This window comes from Salvia splendens, chromosome 8 (genome assembly GCF_004379255.2).
Source record: "Salvia splendens isolate huo1 chromosome 8, SspV2, whole genome shotgun sequence".
NCBI lineage: Eukaryota > Viridiplantae > Streptophyta > Magnoliopsida > Lamiales > Lamiaceae > Salvia > Salvia splendens.
The window spans coordinates 9,366,464-9,386,352 of NC_056039.1; the positions used below are offsets into that span (position 1 = coordinate 9,366,464).

Here is a 19,889-nt window from a genome sequence, read left to right on the forward strand (position 1 = left end):
TGGGACATACCGAAATAGAAAAGAATGACAATTATTGTGGGACTGGGTGGGGGAGTATCACACTTTCTATTTTTAGTTCATTCATTGTTTCTTTTGTTCAAAACATAAAAAAAACTCTTATTTCACAACTTAATTTTAGATAAATAATTATATAATAATAATATTAAAAAGAAAAAAGATATTAAAATAAAATTATAATATTGGAGCATACTTGAAGCACAAGTCTTACTATACATATTTTATAATGCTTTGTTTAAAAAGTGACATATTATTGAATAAGATCATATATCTAGAAATCTAATCTTTCAAATTTAATTCTAAATGAGATAATTATATGATAGATAAATAGCTATATAATTCTACTAGTATGTGTACGTGTATAAAGGATATAAAGTAGGGCCGACAGATAGTGAAGTGGTGGGATCGGATTCAACTTGAAAATAAAAATTATCTGCTCCTTTGTTCTCTCTTTCATTACCTTGTTGTCTCTGCTCAAACCTTACTCAACAATTATCTCACTTCCGGTAAGGTAAAATCCCTCATCCCATCTCTACACTTTGTTGAACTCCAAAATTGAAGCTTTGCTGTGATATTTTCTTCATTCTGTGTATATTTCAAGAAAGTGATGATCTAATTTTACCAGTGAGGAGTTTACTGAATAGCAGAGGCAAAATTTAGAGATTTTTTTAGATATAGATCTTGATTTTCTGTTTCTATACATGCCACAAAATAAACCACTATAAAATTTGTGCTGGTTAGAATCACATCTTTTAAACACAAAATTTGCAGAAATAAACTATCTTGCTTCTGCTTCCTGATCCTCCTGCATATTTGAAGATTAAAGAAAAGGGGTTTAATTACATTACTGCAACAAGATCTTCAATTATGCAACAATTCTGAAATCTATGCTTATACTGAAACTTTTTAGCCTTATTCTCTTGTTATCTTACCTTGTTGATTGGTTTTTTATGTTCACTGTTTTCAAATTAAACTGTAAAGTTCAAGTTTTGAATGTGCTTTTTTTTTTATAAAAAGCAACTCTGGTTGATTCTTCAAGTTCGATGATGTTTACTCTCAGTTCCAGCAACAATGCAAGGAGGAATTCAAGGTTTTTTCTCACACGGCAATGTGATCAAGAGCGCAGTCCTGCGCCACCTGCGCGTGGCGCCACCAGCCGCTCTCTCTCTCATGTTTGCACGCCACGAATCCACGCCTGCTACTCGTATGGAGGAGCATGGCTTCGAGAGCACCACCATCTCCGATATTCTTCAAGACAAAGGGAAAACTGCAGATGGATCATGGCTCTGGTGCACCGTGGAGGATACTGTCTATGATGCTGTCAAGTCGGTATATAGCCTCTCTCACATGCCTTACTCGCAATTTTATAAGCTCGTCTTGTTTGATATCTTCATGTTGCGTCGTTTATAATCTTTGGCTGTGTTTGTGTGCTCTCATTGAAGATGACTCAACACAATGTTGGGGCTCTGGTGGTGGTTAAACCCGGGGCTGGGGAACACAAGTCTATTGCTGGGATTATCACTGAGAGAGGTAAGTAATATCATCGGAAACTCAAAATAATGTGCCGGAGTGCAAGATTTGATTATTTTATGATGCTGTGTTTTTCTAGATTATCTGAGGAAAATCATCGTCCAAGGAAGGTCATCCAAGTCAACCAAAGTTGGGGATATCATGACTGAAGAGGTATGCATAAATATACATACATATATTCTGTTAAGGTTCATGTGAATGGTCATAATAAACTCTAAATGGACTGACTGATTGCAGAACAAGCTGATCACAGTAACTCCGGATACAAAAGTTCTCAAGGCAATGCAGTTGATGACAGGTACTAGTTTCCACTTTCGGGTGTTGATACTTGCGATTTCTGCAACAGTCTGGACTAAAATTACTTCAAACTCTTGGTTGGCAGATAATAGGATCAGGCACATTCCGGTGATCACTGAAGGAGGAATGATCGGCATGGTGTCCATCGGAGATGTGGTTCGTGCAGTTGTGAGCGAGCATCGCGATGAGTTGAACCGACTGAATGCCTTCATACAGGGAGGATACTAACTATGGAGAGACTAAAGATTGTTGTAAATATTTTGCTGCCATGAATCAATCTACTGGAGTGTCTCTGTCAAACAGAGTTCAACAGTAATAATATGCACTCTAAGCTGACTGCTTTGTTATTATTATGTGTGATGATCACACAACTGCTATTTCTAGTCTTTTCTTAGCCTTAGTGTTGGGTGGGAACCATCACAAAACCATCAGGACAATGATAAGTTCCTTCAAGCAAGGTATCAAGTATTGTGAATCTTAACCATTAGATAAAAAATGAAAGGATGAGATTGCATGGGTTTTAAAAACATGCCATTTAGCGTTTTGGTTTATTCCAAGAGTGTTTTAGTTTGTTATAAATACTGTACACCATAATAATTACACTCCCTCCGTCCCCAAAGAGTATGAACTTTGGGTTTGACACGAGTTTTAATTCATTATTGATAAAATAAGAGAGAGATATATATAGAGAAAGTTTTTTAAGTATTGTTAGTGGAGAACGAGTTTCACCTTTAGAGAGAAGAGAGTTTTCAAAATTGAAAAATTCATACTCTTTGGGGACAAATGAAAAATGAAATAATGCATACTCTTCAGGGACGGATGGAGTATTATTATGAACTAAAATGCTAGAATATCGTGTTTTCTAATTAAAAAAAATTTAAAACTCATTTCAACCTTCCATTTTTTAATCTAATTAATTGAGATTTGATCTTTAGTTATGTACTAAAGAGTTACTCCTTCTGTCTTTCAATTAAAGACCACTTTAATTCGGCACATGTTTTCAGAAATTATTTGACTTTGTTAAGAAAAAGAGTAAAAAGTTAATGGAACGTGAGTCTCACTTTTATATAATAATTTTAAAAGTGGAAAAAAGTGAATGTGTCTTTAAATGACGGGCGGAGGGAGTATATAATACTAGTCTTTGATTGAGTATTTATATAGTTACATGATCAAACAAGCATGACACTATTATTCAATCCGTAGTATGTGGTGGAATAGCCTATATTAATATCACGTGACTGAAATGAATAATAATAGGTTATAGGTCTATGGAATTATATAGTTACAGAATTGATTACAAATTTACAATACGTTGTACGAGTACATTTTGATTTGGTTTTATAAAATCTGCAAACCACAAATTCTGGTGCTGCGTAAGGTTTTGTTAACACGTCTATGAATTATAGTTTGCTTAGTGCTTAAAAATTTCTCACTAAAAACTAGGAATTTGGTAGTTTCTCATCCCGATCAAAATCATTTGAGGAAGCCTAGTTGAGAAGGCGAATTGGTGAGCAGAATCGATTCCTAAACTTTGTGTTTCTACGTATCGCCTTGTGAAAATATCTACCAAAATCAACAACCATTTCTGTGTTGCTTTAATTTTCGTGCAGCAATGAAATCGGATGCCACTGCTGCCGGCGGCGAGGTGAACGAGCCATCGCCGGACATGCTAACGAATACGCCGCTGAATATAATGCGGTTGTCTAGTGAGATCGAGCAATGTGAGGGGAGGCAGAAATATCTTGCGCGTACTACCAGTCCGTCCGACGGCGGCGATGTGCGCTGGTACTTTTGCAAGGCTCCCTTGGCGCCAAACGGTGAGTAAGAGGACTGTTTTGTCATTTGTGATGAAATGCTTGTATTTTTCGGTGGAAACTGTTCTTTGCAATTCGTTATTGTGTCGAATTGATGCATGTTTATCACTGCATTGCTGTGTGCCAAAGCTGATTTTAAGCATAGATGAATTGGAGTTATGCATCTGCTTCTTGTCATCTCAAAACTGGACCGAAGCAATTATGCGAACTTCAAAATCAATTGTGTTCTTTTTGGTTTTCACTGTGCATATGACTACTAGGACATTCAATTATTCATCGAGTCACTAAACCAATAGTCAAAGAATGAGTAGGGAAGTAAAGCAGCAGGGAGTAGAGACTTCATGTAGAATAATTACGAGTGGACTTCTGAATTACAAGATGCTCTGAATTATGCATGATACAGTCTTTAAGTTAAAAGGTCTAAATCCACAAGAAGCTCACAAGTACAACCCCTACAAGCCTTTATATAGTCACGCGTGATCAAAAAATTGTCAATTTCTGCAATTTGGAAGGATTTGGTTGTACAACTATGTCCACGCCTTTGTTTACAGTGGCAATAAAGATAACAAAATATGTGACACCATACTTGGATTGTAGTTTCCATACTTGACTGCCAATAACAGCTCCATTTTTTTATTTATAATGAGATTCTGGGCCATTATAGTATCTCATTATAACAAATTAATGAGTCCACCTGAAATCATTTGAGAAACCTTAATTGTTATTTCAAGGGGAGGTAATTCGATTAAAGAATTATAGTGTATATTCATGATACATACTCCGTCCCAGAAAATTGTGCATACTTTTCCATTATAGGGTGTTTCACAAGATAGTGCACATTTCTTAACTTTTCTTTTTTGGACACCTTTCTTCATACTTAACCGTCATTTGCACACCTACTTACACAAAAAACAAACATGACTCACCAGTCACCATTGTTCGCGTTAACTAACATAAAGAACAACAATATGGGGCCCTTTCTTCACTCACAAAATACACTACCTAAATTTTATTAAAACCCATGCCTCACCAAGGTGTACACTAGTTTGTGGGACAAAGGGAATGTATGGTAATGATCATTTCCTCTTGTTTTTCTCAGAGCTAGCTGCATCAGTCCCTCAGACAGAAATTGTTGGAAAAGGTGATTATTTTCGATTTGGTATGAGGGATTCTCTTGCAATAGAGGCATCATTCTTGCAGGTCATGCCACTTTTCTTCTGTTTTGTTGATATCTCAATATCTCATGGATATCTTATTTTCATTTTGAATAGAAAATAATGTACCTTGGATACGAGTACTATACTTGATGCCATTTTCTACATTTGCAGAGAGAGGATGAGTTACTTTCAAGCTGGTGGAAAGAGTGTGCAGAGAGCAGCGCTGGCCCTATACAGACAAGTTTTGTTTCCAAGTCACCCTTACATATAAACAGAACACTGCCAGGAACTCCACAATCCAACCAACTATATTCAACTGATGAAGAAAGAGTTGGTGTCCCTGTAAAGGGAGGCCTATATGAGGTATTGCTATATGAAATTGTGTTATCAATTGATATAGTTGTATTTGGTATAGTTATATTTGGTATACTTATGATCTGTAGTAGTCTGTTTAAGAGAGGTGGCTACTTTATAAAGGGAGAGTTGATAGCTTTTTCATATGTAGCTCACCATCATTCATAGCTTAGTGGAATCAAAGTACATTATTGGTACTACAAACTTTATATGCTAATCCATATAATGGGCTTGAAATACAATAATAAGCAGATATGCTGGTTAACCGGATGCTCTTTTACCTTCTGGCTTGTTGCATTTGGGTTGGTTTCGGGGTGAGACGGATTCTGTATACAACCTGTTGTAACTCTAGAATTGTAATTTCAGCTAGTTAAGTTTATTCCATGTTGTGCCCCTAGTCCTTTTAAATCCCTCTCCCCAACAAAGAATTCTGCGATATTCTGAGTTGTAATCCTTCAAGGGAGATTTACTTTTGCTACTAATCAAATGGATTGACTTCAGGCCAATGTGATCAAGCCCAACTGATATTAAAATTCAACAATGATAATAAGGCACTTACCTTAGGTAGTGATGCCAAATAACAACTACATTGTGTTTTTAGGTATGGATCACTTTCAAAACTTACAAAATATTAGGTCTTCTGATGAATGAGTAGAACATAGGGGCCATAGGGCTTGATTGCACCCACTCTATTAACCTTTTATGGACAAAACATAATCATATGGATGGAGAATGTTGATCATAAAGCAAATGCATCAACAAATACAATATATATTTTCATGTATAGATATCTGCACCATTAAAACTCGTGGGCTCATTCAATTCGTTGTGCTAGTTTGCCTATCACTTGTGTGTGTATTTCAACTTTAACAAGTCCAATATTAAGGATCTTGAAAATATTGAAGTTCAATAAAGAATTTTTTTCACCTAAAAGTTCCTATGTATACCTCCATTGCTTGATCACATACAACGACAGTCTGGCTCTTTTAATTCGTTGTGCTAATTTGCCTATCACTTGTGTGTGTATTTCAACTTAAACAAGTCCAATATTAAGGATCTTGAAAATATTGAAGTTCAATAAAGAATTTTTTTCGCCTAAAAGTTCCTATGTATACCTCCATTGCTTTGTTTGTTGCACCATATAAAATCTTATTTTGGACTGACAGTAGAAGTTCTATCATATAACTGACATTTTTTCCATTTCTTTAATCAAGTTCTGTAGGATATATTTGCATGGACCAATAATTATATTTCAACTAGAAAAACAACGATTGTGCCCCTAATTTATTTTTTGCAAAACGACTTACGGTTTTCTTTTGTGGGTAATATCTTTGTAATAAACTTTGCGACATCTAAACACTTCATTCTGCAGTAGAGATTCAATTTGCTCTAGATAGACAAATCTTCAACTCTTGGTAGCAATGCATATTTTGCTTTATCACTCTTGACATATTGTTCTAATACTTTCCAGTTACTGCTGAAGTGGGATTATCATATGACCCATATTTTTTTTGAGAATGCATGTCTATTCTCTCTAACAATTATGTAATGTATAGAAATTTTGCAGATCCTTCATCCATTGGGTGTTTGTTCACTGCATAAATGAAGAAGCATAAAATGTTGAACGGTTTTGATTAGTGCAGGTGGATTTGGTCAGGAGACATTGTTTTCCCGTATACTGGAATGGACATAATCGTAGGGTCCTACGAGGCCACTGGTTTGCTTGTAAAGGTGGTCAGGATTGGCTTCCACTGCGCGAGGATGTTTCTGAGCAGTTGGAATACGCATATCGCAATCAGGTGCCCACTAATCCCTTCTTATTGGTGAATTTGTGGTGAATCAAGTAGATTAGAAGGGTATGGGGCCTTGCCATGTTCCTGAAGACTATGTGGATAAAGGTGCTTGATTTTTTTTATTTATGTTCCTACCTTCCCCTTTTTCTCTATTATCTTTTAGGCTCTTTCTATGCCTCTGATTATTTAATGGACTTTAGTGGTCTAGTTATTTCTTTCTTTTTATTGTGAGTTAATCTCAAAGCCTGAATAAGGCTGGGTGCCTGCTTTCAGGTTTGGCGCCGAAGAACATTTCAATTGTCAGGTCTCTATGCTGCACGAGTTGATATACAAGGCCCTACTCCAGTGTGCCTTTCTGCTCTAATTTAAAATTACTTTTCACAGTTTTTAAGTTAATCTATATATGGTTTCTAGCTTAAGTGACATGACAAGTAACTGCATCTAATGCCAATATTATGATTAGGGACTACATGCCCTTTTCACTGGGGAAGATGATACATGGAAAGCATGGCTAGGTGTAGATGTTTCTAGAATTTCTGGTGTTGTGAAATTTGGAAAGAATGGGATAAACATAAGACGTGGATATGCTCCACCTCAGTCTCAGAAACCAACCAAGGTAATTCATTTCACTTGTAATTATTGTTGGCTAACTATGTCTTAGAATGCTGATTACCTATTAATTTTTTGGAACTTAACGTCATTTCTATAACGTTTCTCAAAGATTGGAGTGGAAGAGGATTTCTTAATCCACTAGTGTATTTATGGTCCATGATCGATATAGGCTTGGATTGCTGAAATTCTCAAAGGAACAGGCAGGGAATATCGAAGAACAGAGAAGTGCTGATCAAAAATTGATAAAACTGAACTAGGAAATAAAACAACTAATGATACGCCACCTTGAAGAGGGCCACAGCTATGAGAAGGGCTACACACAACAATCGTTGGTACTAAAGACTAATTTTCTGGAAACTTCAAACTACTACCAAACAATTCCGGATCCCCTTTTTACTTAATTAACACAGTTCGAACTGGCGTAAAAAGGAAAGAAAATATTCATGGGAAAGACTTGAAGAAGGAAAAATTTACTGCAAAGAGAGGGAGAGACACATAGAGAGAGAACACATTTTTAAAAATCCTATATTAGGGAAAATGAATACCTAGGTTGAGATGATGAAAAAGAACATTGATATTTTATACTTCCACTGTCCACTATAGTCTTCAAGCTTCATAGTGGATGTCGCAGTTGAATAATGTTGCTACAACTGTCTTCATTTTGTTTCAGGATGAATTACGTCAACAACAGGAGGAAGAGATGGATGATTACTGTTCACAGGTGAGACGAAAAATTTCAGTGAGGATATTGGTGTGAAATTTTCAGAGCACGTGAGAAATATGTATGCCAATTGGCAAAAAAAGAAATTGTCGCTTCGCTTGATGGATGAATCATTTTTCTCTACCAAAAATATGTTTTCTTGTTGATGACTCGTTCTTTGTACATATTGACACATAAGTATGAACGGAATTAGACCATCTTTAACAGGAGAGGTATAATGATTCTGACAGTGCTCGTAGGCGGAGTTTGGAAAGGATGTAACTTTTGGTGCTGGGCTCGAACTTGCTATCATAATAAGATCTTTTCAGAAGCAAAATGAAAAGAATCACTGCGAGTATAATTTTTAATATCATTGCTTATGTCTTTTTTGCATTTATAATTATTGAGTTTTAATATGAGATGCAAATACGTTTTAAATATTATTAAGATTAAACATATAAACAAAAATATTCTGGAATATTCCTTTTTTATATACTTATAAAATAGAGCAGATGGTTGGAGGATGAAGTATAAATTCTGCTGTAAAATAGATACTACCTCTGTCCATGAAAAATAGTTCTGTTTTTTCATTTTGGGTTGTCTACCAAAATTAGTCTCTATCTATTTAGAGTAAAACTTTTCTCTCTAATAAGGCTGTCCCATTTTCACTAATAGTACTTCAACCACTTCTTCTCTCTATCTATGTCTTACTTTACCAATTTTACTTTAAAACTTGTGATGTCTACTACTAAGACTATTTTTTCTGCAAAATGGAGATGCCCTTAGCTATTGCTTGTCCATGGATGAGACTGCTGAAAGTTTTTGTTAGATAGCAATTCTTGTGAGATCACTATGGCATCTTCTTGACCAAGCTTGGAGTTTTCTCATTCAAAACTCATACATGGTAAAGATGACGTGATGGATGCCTGAAATGGTGGACATTGATCGATGAATAGACTGATTCTGTTTCTCATGGAAAATAACTTGCATGTCTCTCGTTTATCTTTCAAGCAATGTAAATTGATCTGAAACCGACAGCACTGCAAGGAACTTTATGTTAAGATGTTTGCATGTTCGTTCTTATATATTTAGTGAGTTACTTACATTATAAACTTTTAATAGTCGAAGATAGTGATATCACATTAAATTTTTCAGCTTGTATTTGTCATAGAACTATGGCAATGCTAAGGCTCGGTATGGATTATTAGAAGGATGTTTTTCTCCTTGAGTTTACTGTGCATTTAGTTCAGTGATGATCTTCCATTAAGCAAAGTTCCTTTTATTTCAAGCTGTGTCTGATTGTTTTCTGGTGTAGGTTCCTGTTGGACATTTAGTCTTCATGGTTCACGGCATTGGTCAAAGGTTGGAGAAATCCAATTTGGTGGATGATGTTGGAGATTTTCGCCTTATAACTGCAAGTGTTGCTGAAAGGCACCTTACTTTTCATCAACTTGCTACTCAACGAATACTTTATATTCCATGCCAGGTAGTTCATTACCCCTGTTATTACTAAATCCCACTTGATTGTCCTCTTTTGTCCATGTTGCCATAGTTGATAATATTTACCTTTATCATTGTATATAACTGATTTTGCAAATTGAAATATTATGAATTATTTGACCGACTTTTCCTGTATCAACACTGATGTAGAGATTTTTTGGATCTATTGATGCGGCCACACGTACACACATGCACAACTGAGATGTGTGGACCTTTGATATGAATATATATGTGCTAAAGTTCTAGAAATAATTTTGGGCTTGATACCTCATATAGTGCTCAAACAGTAAACTTTTAAAACAGATTTTATATGTATAATCTTGGAAAGCTATAACTCCCATCAAGTATTTTTAATGATGGTTTCTCAGCAAGGACTATTGGCCTTGCTTTGAGAAACCATTTAAAGGCTAGTTTAATCTAGTCTTAGCAAAGAGGAAAAACAAAGGTATGCTTATTAAGTTGCATTTCTAGTTCTTTCTCCTTCCAGGTGGGGGGAAATCTTTTCTATACATACACTTTTTGTAAACATTTATTGGTGTCATTTGAAGTTTAGTTTGGCTACTTGAAGAGGAGTTTATAAAAATGATGGATGGCCACAAGATGATTGGTGAAAACCTAAACTTTCTTAATTTCTGACTTCATTGATGAAACTGCTTGGCTTTACCTTACAGTTGGTCCCTAAAGAATTTACAATAATTTAGAAGTTGCAAGTTTTTGTTTGTTTATAGTCAGCCAAGCCTGGTCACTGTGACCCTTTGGAGGCACCCCTTCTCCCAAAGTTACAGATCTAAGCATATCATGTGCTTAACACATCAATTGACATCCTAATTATTGCTGAGTTGTGTGAGCATTGGTTGATAAAGCATTGGAATCATAGCCCACTTTTTCTTTATATCCTGGGAAGGAGACTCTTACATATAGGGTGCCTGCTTTTTCCTTGGCTGAAGGTGGGGGACACATACAGATAAAGTACAATTGAAGAGATGGTGTGAAAATCAACAACTTTTTTCCCCTCTTTGTCCCACTATATCATTAAGTACATACTTCATCAAATTAGAATGATGATCTAATTGTTTGCCTTATTGTAAAAAGCAGCTTAGCATCATCCTCATAGTTGTTGAGATAGGCCTGCTGAAGAGCAAAGACTATGATGTTTAAATATGGTCTCTGGTTGAAAATATGTTCTTTAGTACCCATGAGTGATCTTTTGAGATATCCTAGTTAATTTCCAATCCATGGGGATTCTGTTAAGACAGCTACTATTGGAAATTTTAATTTTAATTTTAGTTTTATGTTTTACTTTTTTGCTTGCATTACTATCCTGATGCTTATGCAAACCAATGTTCGTAATGCTGTTATCATTATTAGTTTGTCTTCTCAGAATGACTAAGCTCATGCACCCCAACTTCTTTAGTCATGAAATTTATTTGTTTCTTTGTAATAATAGTATAATACTTTTTGCTTTCGGCAGTGGAGGAAGGGATTAACTCTCAGTGGAGAAGTTGCAGTTGAGAAAATTACTTTGGATGGCGTCCGAGGGCTACGCAGGATGTTGAGTGCAACTGTTCATGATGTTCTATACTATATGAGCCCAATATACTGTCAAGAGATAATAGATTCGGTAACAAGCTTCTAATGATCTCTTTTCTACACTATTCACTGACATCACTTTCTTTTTCTAGATACGTTGATGTTTTTTTTTCTGGTTTTAACATCTGTGTTTTCTCAGAAGTTGTGATTTCCGTGTTTTACTAAAGATCATAGTTGATTTTATAATCATATCAAAACATGCGAAATAGGTACCTATACATTTATTATAGTAGTATCATTTATATTGTTTGAATACCCAGTTATCCTCCATTGTGGGAAAAATTGTTGATTGAATTATATCAATATTGTGCTTCTGCTCTTAATTCTGCTAGCATTTTGTTTATGGTCTTCAGCATCCTATCAAGCAGAGAATACTGCTGCTTTTTATCTGGAGAATAATATGTCTTCTACCAAACAGTTGATTACCTTACGTTTGGATCTGTTAATTTTAGTTGTTTACATGGCATGTTCAGGTTTCCAACCAACTTAACAAATTATATCTGAAGTTTTTGAAGAGGAATCCTGGTTATGATGGAAAGGTATTGGCCAAAGAAAATATGTTCAACTTTCTATATAATATAATTATAATTAGACTTATCCAAACGTATCACCCGATTTTAGTTGTCTAATAGTGATTCTAATTTATGTAGGTTTCAATTTATGGTCACTCTCTGGGTAGTGTACTGTCTTATGACATCCTTTGTCATCAAGAGACTTTGACCTCACCCTTCCCAATGGAGTGGATGTACAAAGAAAAAAATAAAAACAATATTCCTCATTCTGTCAGGAATAATTTAACATCTAATAACAGTTCCAACTCAAATTCTCGGTGTGAGAGCTCAGAGAGTGTTTTAAGTGAGAACATGGTTGGTCCTCTGCATTATCCAGATCTTGTAGAAGATCCTACAGAGGGAACTTCCAATCCATTGGGGCCTCCGATATCATCAGAGTCTGATTTATCATCATTGGGTGGAAATGCCGATGAACTTTTTCACGGTTTATATGACATGGACTTCAATAAAAATGACCTGATAAATGAACCCGATACCATGAGAACTGATGCTGTAGTGTTCGGCGACAGTACAGAAAATTTTGATCGCTGTAAAGCTGATAAAATTAGGTTATTGATGGAAGAGGTAATTAGTGATGACTTAGCTTTGTGTGCTTGTCTCAATATCTCCGTATGCCTCTTACCATAGTTTCATTGTCTCAGAAAGATTTGCTAAAAGCAAAAGTCAAAGAATTTGAAGCTGATTGTTATAGCAAAGGTGTGGATATGAAGTTTCAGTGTAGTTTCAAATGCTTTTTTGGACTGTACTTGTTTGTCTTAATTGTTCTCACTGATCTTAAACACCAATGTCCCATAATTGATAAGAAGTACTATTAGTGAATGCAAAGAAGAGTTCCTCAGACGTAAACCAGTCTGATCTTAAGAGACGTCAGCATGGGCATAGAGATTCTTTGAAGAGTTATACCCCTCAGATCAGATATACAAAATTAGAGTTCAAAGTAACGTCTTCTCTCTCTTTAAAAATATCTTTCTTTCTGTATACATATCGTGTACACCCTCTCCAAAAACATCTTGATCATCTTCTATTTATATCTTAAGAAATTCATAGGTTGAATAATTCACATTACTTTGATGTCAGGTTGACACATTCTTTGCAGTTGGGTCTCCTCTTGGAGTTTTTCTCTCCCTTCGTAATGTTCGTATTGGGATTGGTAATAACTGATGCTTTTGAAAGTGGCTATACTACTTTCTTTCTTGACCTTCTACTTCTCCTTTTAGGTAGTGTGGAAGTTGTCTTTAAGCATGAGAGATGAGAGCATCATGGGAAACATGCTCCATCATTACATAGATTAGAGCATATGCTTGATTCCTATGGATTTCAGTATTCACTTCTGAAATATTTCTCCATTTTGGTCGCATTGATTGGTTTGTTAACAAATAATAGCTGCGTTAAGTTGGCAGGGTGTTGCATCAATTGTTCTTACACGTCCGTCATTACTAATCGTTCCAAATGGACATTACAATGCTGGGAATACATACACAGAAAAGGTTCATCCTTCCTGTGGAGTTAACACTGTCCTGAACGTCTGGAAAAAATGCTCTGCACAGTCGAGTCATTAGTCTTTTGGGCCTTCTTTAGAACCAAGCATTATTTTCTGGGTGTTCCATGACTTACTGTCATACTTGGTTGTTTTCCTTACAGTCTGATGGATTTGGGTACAGTTGACTAGAATATCTCCTGATGTTTGCATTGCTAGGCAAAGGGAAAGAGTATTGGAAAGAGAAAAATATAAATGAAGAGATGCCAGCATGTCGGCAAATGTTTAATATCTTCCATCCATTTGATCCTGTAGCATATAGGCCTGTCTTCTACCCCTTCGATTAGAATAGTTTAATAACTCCTTTGTGATAAGCTTCATTTTCACATATTACTTATTTGCCACAGAATTGAACCACTCGTCTGTGAAGAAATTATGCACAAACCTCCTGTCATTATTCCTTACCACAGGGGCGGGAAACGGCTGTATGTTGTGCTCAAGGTAAGGAACTGTTGTCTTCAATGTTCGCGGGTTAGTTCCTCCTTGCCTTTTTGTTTTGATATAATGTTAAACAGGAATTCAAAGAAGGCTTAGCATCGTGTTCTCAGGCAGTAAGGAATCACTTTAGCAGAGTTAGGGTAGGTAATTGTTGGTTTTCTTACTATTATTTCAGAAATCACCTTAATTTTTTGCACTTCTTCTGTAAGTAGGCATCTGGAAAGTTATATGATGCAGCGGCAGAATTTACATTTCTTGATCGTGTCAATAGGTTCAGGCTTGATAACTTGTTACTTATATTTATTTTGTTGAATAACTTTCCGAATTGCTCATGATTACAAGGGTATTACTACAATATAATTGAGAAATGAATGCTGGATCTAAATTGTTAAGGAACTATCATTCCTTCTATCTTTTGCTTTCTCTAGGGAATTAAGAAACACAATATGATATCCTGCATTTGAAATTAAGCCCAACATTATGCTCGAGCGTTAGGAGTAAGTATTTTTTAAGGAGCTTTGCACACTTCTAATTCGCCAAAGAATTTTCTGGCAATCATGCTGTGACAAGTTAGCTTAAATTCTGCTGTGTTTGCTAGTAATACTCTATGTTAAGCTGCATCAATACAGATACATATTTACATATGTGAATCACATGATTGGATTTATTTGTGAGTCTTACTGAAAGCATAATTAATGAGTTAAGTGCTCCTATGTAGGTTAAAGTGCTGACACTATGCGAATCTAGGTCAGATGATGAGGATGGTAAGTACTTTAAAGCCATTAGATTTAAAGTTTCTGCTTACCCACTCCTTGTATCGAGATGTAGAGGCACTACTTTTTCTCTGTGCTAAATTTACTGCAATGTATTTGCCCTATTGCAGAGCAATCTGCTAGCAGTCATAAAAAGAATGAGAGATCATACGGTATGATCATGATGAATAGGCTAACGGGCAGTAGAGACGGGCGAGTTGATCATGTATTGCAAGTATGTTCTATCACTGATGTCCAACTTCATCCAAATCACAACATCAGTCTGAAAAATCGTATCATGGTGCAATTCTCTTATTTTGTTTGCTAATGCAGGATAAAACCTTCCGCCATCCGTATGTATCTACCATTGCGGCACACACGTAAGCTTCACCATTCTGATTGAGACATTTTCTTTGTTAGCTAGCTTGTATGATGGTGTTGAAATTGAGCTGAAATTAAATTTTGTCAGAAACTACTGGAGAGACTACGACACGGCTCTCTTCATGTTACGGCACTTATACAGGGATGTAGCAGAGGAACCGAATTTGAGCAGTGAGGAGCTGGAAGGCAGCTGGAGGAGTAGATTGAAGGGGTGGTCTAAACAGAGGGAAATACTCGACGAAGAGCTCCCATTGACGTTTGCTGATAACGTCTTCATAAAGCATTTCTCCTACCAAGTGAAGAAAATGTCCAAAAAACACTGAATTGTCAATTTTGAGGTTCCGCGTTCACTCTCCCACATTTGCACCACCTAATAATCAATTTAGGACATATAGGTTAGTATAAAAAATTTATGGATCAAAAATTTTAGCCATGAAATAATTGCGAAAAAAATTAACGTAATGATATTAATAATTTATTTCAAACACGTGGGACTGACTAAAATTTAATAGAACATCATAAATTTTCATTGATTATCTATGTTATTTTTTAAAAGAATACCAAAAATACAAGCCAACTTTCTATTCACAAAAATAGTTGCTAAGATAAGGATTGCCATGACCATTTGGTTAATGATGGACAAGTCCCCTGTCACCTAGCCCCACTCCATTTGGTTACTATGACTTTATTTGTTACTTTAATAGTTCGAATACATTTTTGCAATCAGACATATATTTAGAATTTACATTGCTAAATTAAAAATACACAAACTTTCTATTCACGAATATCGTTACCAAGACTTATTATTTCCATAGTTCGAAAGCATTTTCGGAATTAGGCATTTGTTTAGAATTAAAATTGATGTTTACCTACACACATTTTCTCTAGATGTGATCTTTCACATTTAGTCGACCAGATAGAGAATGCAGGACTTGTTTCATGCACCACAATAGAGAATGACTTCCAAGTAATAGATTTCGAGAGAAATAGGATCCAGAGATTTGGAGTATTAAATAGGTAATGACCATTTAGAAGACTGGGGATAACATCCACAAAAACCTACTAACATAACCACATAAAGAAAGTCATGCATGCAAAAAAAAAAAGAGAGCAAAATCTTAAACAGTTAACTCAAGGCTTAAACATTAACAGCTTTTTCCAAAGTTGACCTGTATAGATATGCCCCCTCAAGATTTGGAGGCCTTCTGTTTGGCCTTTTCTATGAGAGGTCTCAACTGCTTCTTTTCAGCAAGAATCTTCAAGAAGTTGAAGAGAAAGGGTATGTAATTGTGCTTTCGACGGATGTTTTCGGTTCTCCATTTCTTGAACTTCTCCTCCTCCATCACTATCTTCTCAGTCACAGCTTCAATCCCAGCATTTATCTCTGACAGTGACATGTTAAGCGCGTCCACAGCACTTCCATCTACCATTCTCTCTGACTGCAACGCGCCAAGTTGTTGGAGGATTCGTTCCCTCTTCCTCTGCAGTTCTTTAAGCTCTGCTGTGTAAACTTCTTTTCTGTTCTTTACTATTGCCAATAGATTGAATCTTATTTCATTTTGGGAATATCTCTCAATGCGTTCCTGAATCACAGGTTGTACCAAGCGTAGCCATTCCATATCGCCTTGCCCCCCAACAGGGCATGGCCCCAGGCTTATAGGTCCCTCTTTCAGCCCATCAAGCTCGTAAAGTACACCATCAACCGGTATATAGCTTATGAAGTGATATACATCATCGTCTTTTCCAGATGCTCTCTGCTCTTCGGGTACAAAGGGTTCAGGTCTTGCAAAACTATTGTGCGCTGTGCGGATTGCTTCACTGTTATTGATAGCTAACCCCTTGAGCTCGGGCGGGAAGTTTTTTGTGAATTCCTTCAGCGCTGACAACTCTGACCCAATATCAACATCAGGGCTGTTCAGCAGAATTGACAGGATTGCTTGGGTTGCACAGGCATTATTTATTACCTGCAGTTATATTGGCAAGAAATATTGAAGCAGTCACAAAATTTTTCCAATTTTGACTAGCTAAGGTTCTGGTTATTGATACTAACCTGGCTGGCAAAAAACAAGTTTGGGTTTGGATCCTTTATTACAGGACGGTCATCCTTTTCTCCCGCACGCCATTTAAAGAGGAATATTAGCCCATAAACTGGCCTGTCCACAAAAGAGACAGAAACGAAACCCAGAGCCAAGAACATAAGAGCTAAACTTGAAAAGCAGGTGGAAAAAATAGAATCATGATATTAGTCGAACAAAGTGATATGCAAGAAGTTTACCTTAGATTGTCTAGTGAATCAAGATCCAAAGAATACAACTCCTCGACCTGTTTGAGCATAGTAATTGAAATAAATACTTGATTACAAGAAAGCAACCATTATTATCAGATATCCTAGAACCTAGAGATGATGAAACATTAATTTTACATCACGATAATTCAATTAACCATTCTTCTTGCCATTAGGGCAAAGCTAGATGACCAACTACAACTAATGCAAGGCATACAAAGACTAAGGAAACAGCTAACTTTTAACTGAGTTATACTTATCTCACTTAAAAATAAAAATATACTCTTAATCAAATAAGACCAGTCTGATTGATCAACTTTCTCCACCTAACAATTAATCAGTCGCTAAGAGCAATCAATTACAAACTGCTTGCATTCAAAACTTATTGGAAGTTATGAATGTGACACCCATATAATTACACCATTAAATAAGTAGGGTATCGAAGTAAGATTGGTGAGATCGTTTGTTCTCTTCTTTTACGTACTATCGGGTGTTAGAATGGATTCTCCTTTATTAGCTAGTCAAAGATAGTTCACTTGGAACTTGCATCCTATGAATGAAGTAAGCCAAGCATTGATTCAATGTAAATGAACCAGGCCTAAATGCATATATTTGGCAGAATAATACCTGAACGCCTTTCACTTGCATCTGCTGTATAAGTTCAGTAAAAACACCTGTAGTGCAAGAAAAAATTTAATTATATGTATCATTCTAACAAGGCAAAAGAAATTCAAGAACATGAATGGAAGTATTTATTTGCCGTTAGAGAATAGCTCCTGATTGTACTCAAATATGTAATTCTAGCATAAGAGGATATAGAATAACATACATATAAACACACATAGACATGTATGGTAATTGGTGCATAAGAAACTTTAACATACTTCATGAGCTCTTATTGAAGAACATCAAACAAACTGACCACATATTCCTTTGACAGATTGTCAGAAACACTTAATTGTAGGGCTTGTTAGAAACACTCAATTGACCCATGCATATTGGGATGGTTTCACCACCTCAGCAGCTTCTTAGTGAGCCTTCACTTACAAAGACATACCAATTTCTAAATTTAATTGAGCACCCCTTTATGCTACAACTATAAACATGATATCTGCTACTGAGATGAAACTCTCAGTTCACTATGCCATGACAAAGTCATAGAACTTTTTCATCAGCTTTTTAGTAATCCCCAATGTTGTATAACTCTTATAACTTGCGCTTGACATTCTATAGCAAGGATTGACAAATTGGGGTCAGAACAAGTCAATAATCTGATACAAACAACTCTTCATTTCACAATAACAGCAAATATGCTTAAAATTTTAAAACCATAATTACATTCAATAAACCTCGGACAACAGACTGAGGTTTCTTATGATTCGGAAAGAAAAAGGAACAAATTATTATCTTGGTTTCGTTTCTAGATGAGCTTTGACGACCTAACGCACACAAACTTGAGAAAAAAACAGAAATCCCATGCTCGTCAGATGCCTTGGATAAAACTGAGGCTACTTTCAATGTCCATAAAATTTCTCTTTACAATGACACATGATCACATATCATATCATACAACAAGAAATTCCTTTTACATTAATTTTTTCCAGCAAAAACAGACACCGAAGAAATCTTAGACACTGAATTTCGAAATTAAAATATACCAGGATCCGATTCAATGGTGCACCAAGACATGATTGTACATCAAAATCACTGCAAAATAATAAAATAAAGTTAGGGGAACACGAAAATTAGGTATTACGTAGAACATAAACCATCACAGATATCATTCAAATTCATGCAACAGTGATAAGATACAAATTAACCGTTGTGGCATACGAATACGCAAAATAAATTGAAGACGGCAAGCAAACTTCACCCAAAATATTTATTATAGCTGGACAAAATAGCTAACTCCCAATCCTTGGTTTTAATTGAAATTTGTTTCGATTGAAATTTAGAAGTGTAGTTGTGTTAAATTGGAGAAACGAGAGCATACCTAAAACACGCGGAGGAGGAGGTGGCTGAGCAGTGAGCGGCGACAAGGTGCTTTCTTCGTTCGAAACTTTATGGATTTCGGTGTATACTGTTTGTTACCATATCAAAGTCGGGCCGGGCCGGGCCGGGTTTGAATCGGCAACCCGTAACTATGCTCTCAGCTGCAAATTTAAACCTGATTCGTATATTAAAAAAATTTCTTTTAAATTTTTGACCCACAAAAATATTTTAAAAGCTAAACAAAGGTCAATATCTTTGTTGGTTAGGTAAATATTTTTCTTGTAATTAAATTAATTTTAAGGCCATTGGATGAAAATTGAACAGCGCCCCACAACATTTTGATGAAAGATGTCGGTTAAATGGGTGAAAGCAATCCATGGAATATGATGGTTATTTTTTTTATTTTTTTGTTTGATCCTGCTTTGTGTTCGTTCGTTTCTTGCTTTTGTGAGTTTCTATTGATCGCTTGGCACTGGGTGTTGAGTCCCTACTAGTCGTTCTCTTTTCTACGTGTTGGGTTAGGAGTTGATGTATCTATGCTTGTTGACAGGGGCGGTCCGTACGGATA

General features: G+C 35.9%; 3 protein-coding genes across 11 annotated transcripts; 2 read left to right on the forward strand and 1 right to left on the reverse strand.

The window, feature by feature from the left end:
• Positions 1–380: 380 nt before the first annotated feature.
• LOC121742911 (CBS domain-containing protein CBSX3, mitochondrial-like) lies at positions 381–2,195 on the forward strand. Of its 2 annotated transcripts, none has more exons than XM_042136040.1 (6): positions 381–529; positions 1,079–1,347; positions 1,461–1,548; positions 1,628–1,701; positions 1,786–1,846; positions 1,931–2,195. In XM_042136040.1, the coding sequence occupies exons 2-6, from the start codon at positions 1,090–1,092 to the stop codon at positions 2,071–2,073; spliced, it is 624 nt and encodes a 207-aa protein (XP_041991974.1). In that variant the 5' UTR covers positions 381–529; positions 1,079–1,089; the 3' UTR covers positions 2,074–2,195. The 2 variants fall into 2 exon arrangements, with proteins under 2 accessions (XP_041991974.1, XP_041991975.1); XM_042136041.1 differs by having other exon boundaries at positions 409–524.
• A 910-nt stretch (positions 2,196–3,105) lies between these two features.
• LOC121744182 (phospholipase SGR2-like) lies at positions 3,106–15,581 on the forward strand. 8 transcript variants are annotated; one of them, XM_042137632.1, is made up of 22 exons: positions 3,109–3,352; positions 3,456–3,662; positions 4,759–4,859; positions 4,988–5,179; positions 6,809–6,969; positions 7,237–7,267; positions 7,427–7,579; positions 8,246–8,296; positions 9,591–9,761; positions 11,247–11,396; positions 11,839–11,904; positions 12,016–12,501; positions 12,579–12,633; positions 12,741–12,874; positions 13,015–13,087; positions 13,634–13,736; positions 13,822–13,915; positions 13,990–14,052; positions 14,631–14,676; positions 14,796–14,899; positions 14,998–15,044; positions 15,134–15,581. In XM_042137632.1, the coding sequence occupies exons 2-22, from the start codon at positions 3,458–3,460 to the stop codon at positions 15,366–15,368; spliced, it is 2,721 nt and encodes a 906-aa protein (XP_041993566.1). In that variant the 5' UTR covers positions 3,109–3,352; positions 3,456–3,457; the 3' UTR covers positions 15,369–15,581. The 8 variants fall into 8 exon arrangements, with proteins under 8 accessions (XP_041993569.1, XP_041993567.1, XP_041993566.1 ...); XM_042137629.1 differs by having other exon boundaries at positions 3,110–3,352; positions 6,814–6,969; positions 7,237–7,308; XM_042137630.1 differs by having other exon boundaries at positions 3,110–3,352; positions 6,814–6,969; positions 7,237–7,308; positions 12,744–12,874.
• A 464-nt stretch (positions 15,582–16,045) lies between these two features.
• On the reverse strand, positions 16,046–19,485 carry LOC121744184 (ubiquitin carboxyl-terminal hydrolase 2-like). The gene is made up of 6 exons (XM_042137638.1): positions 19,323–19,485; positions 18,988–19,036; positions 17,957–18,003; positions 17,321–17,367; positions 17,096–17,198; positions 16,046–17,009 (listed from the first exon to the last, which is right to left on the reverse strand). The coding sequence occupies exons 2-6, from the start codon at positions 19,016–19,018 to the stop codon at positions 16,233–16,235; spliced, it is 1,005 nt and encodes a 334-aa protein (XP_041993572.1). The 5' UTR covers positions 19,019–19,036; positions 19,323–19,485; the 3' UTR covers positions 16,046–16,232.
• Between the last annotated feature and the right edge of the window lie 404 nt (positions 19,486–19,889).

Coding starts and splice junctions, on each gene's coding strand:
- LOC121742911 (XM_042136040.1), top strand. CDS start 1,090: ATGCAAGGAGGAATTCAAGGTTTTTTCTCACACGGCAATGTGATCAAG. Junction 1,348..1,460: donor TCTATGATGCTGTCAAGTCG/GTATATAGCCTC, acceptor CTCTCATTGAAG/ATGACTCAACACAATGTTGG. Junction 1,702..1,785: donor GGGATATCATGACTGAAGAG/GTATGCATAAAT, acceptor GACTGATTGCAG/AACAAGCTGATCACAGTAAC.
- LOC121744182 (XM_042137629.1), top strand. CDS start 3,458: ATGAAATCGGATGCCACTGCTGCCGGCGGCGAGGTGAACGAGCCATCG. Junction 12,875..13,014: donor ATACAAAATTAGAGTTCAAA/GTAACGTCTTCT, acceptor CTTTGATGTCAG/GTTGACACATTCTTTGCAGT. Junction 15,045..15,133: donor TCTACCATTGCGGCACACAC/GTAAGCTTCACC, acceptor AAATTTTGTCAG/AAACTACTGGAGAGACTACG.
- LOC121744184 (XM_042137638.1), bottom strand. CDS start 19,018: ATGTCTTGGTGCACCATTGAATCGGATCCTG. Junction 17,368..17,956: donor TGCAAGTGAAAGGCGTTCAG/GTATTATTCTGC, acceptor ATGCTCAAACAG/GTCGAGGAGTTGTATTCTTT. Junction 17,199..17,320: donor GATTCACTAGACAATCTAAG/GTAAACTTCTTG, acceptor TTTTGTGGACAG/GCCAGTTTATGGGCTAATAT.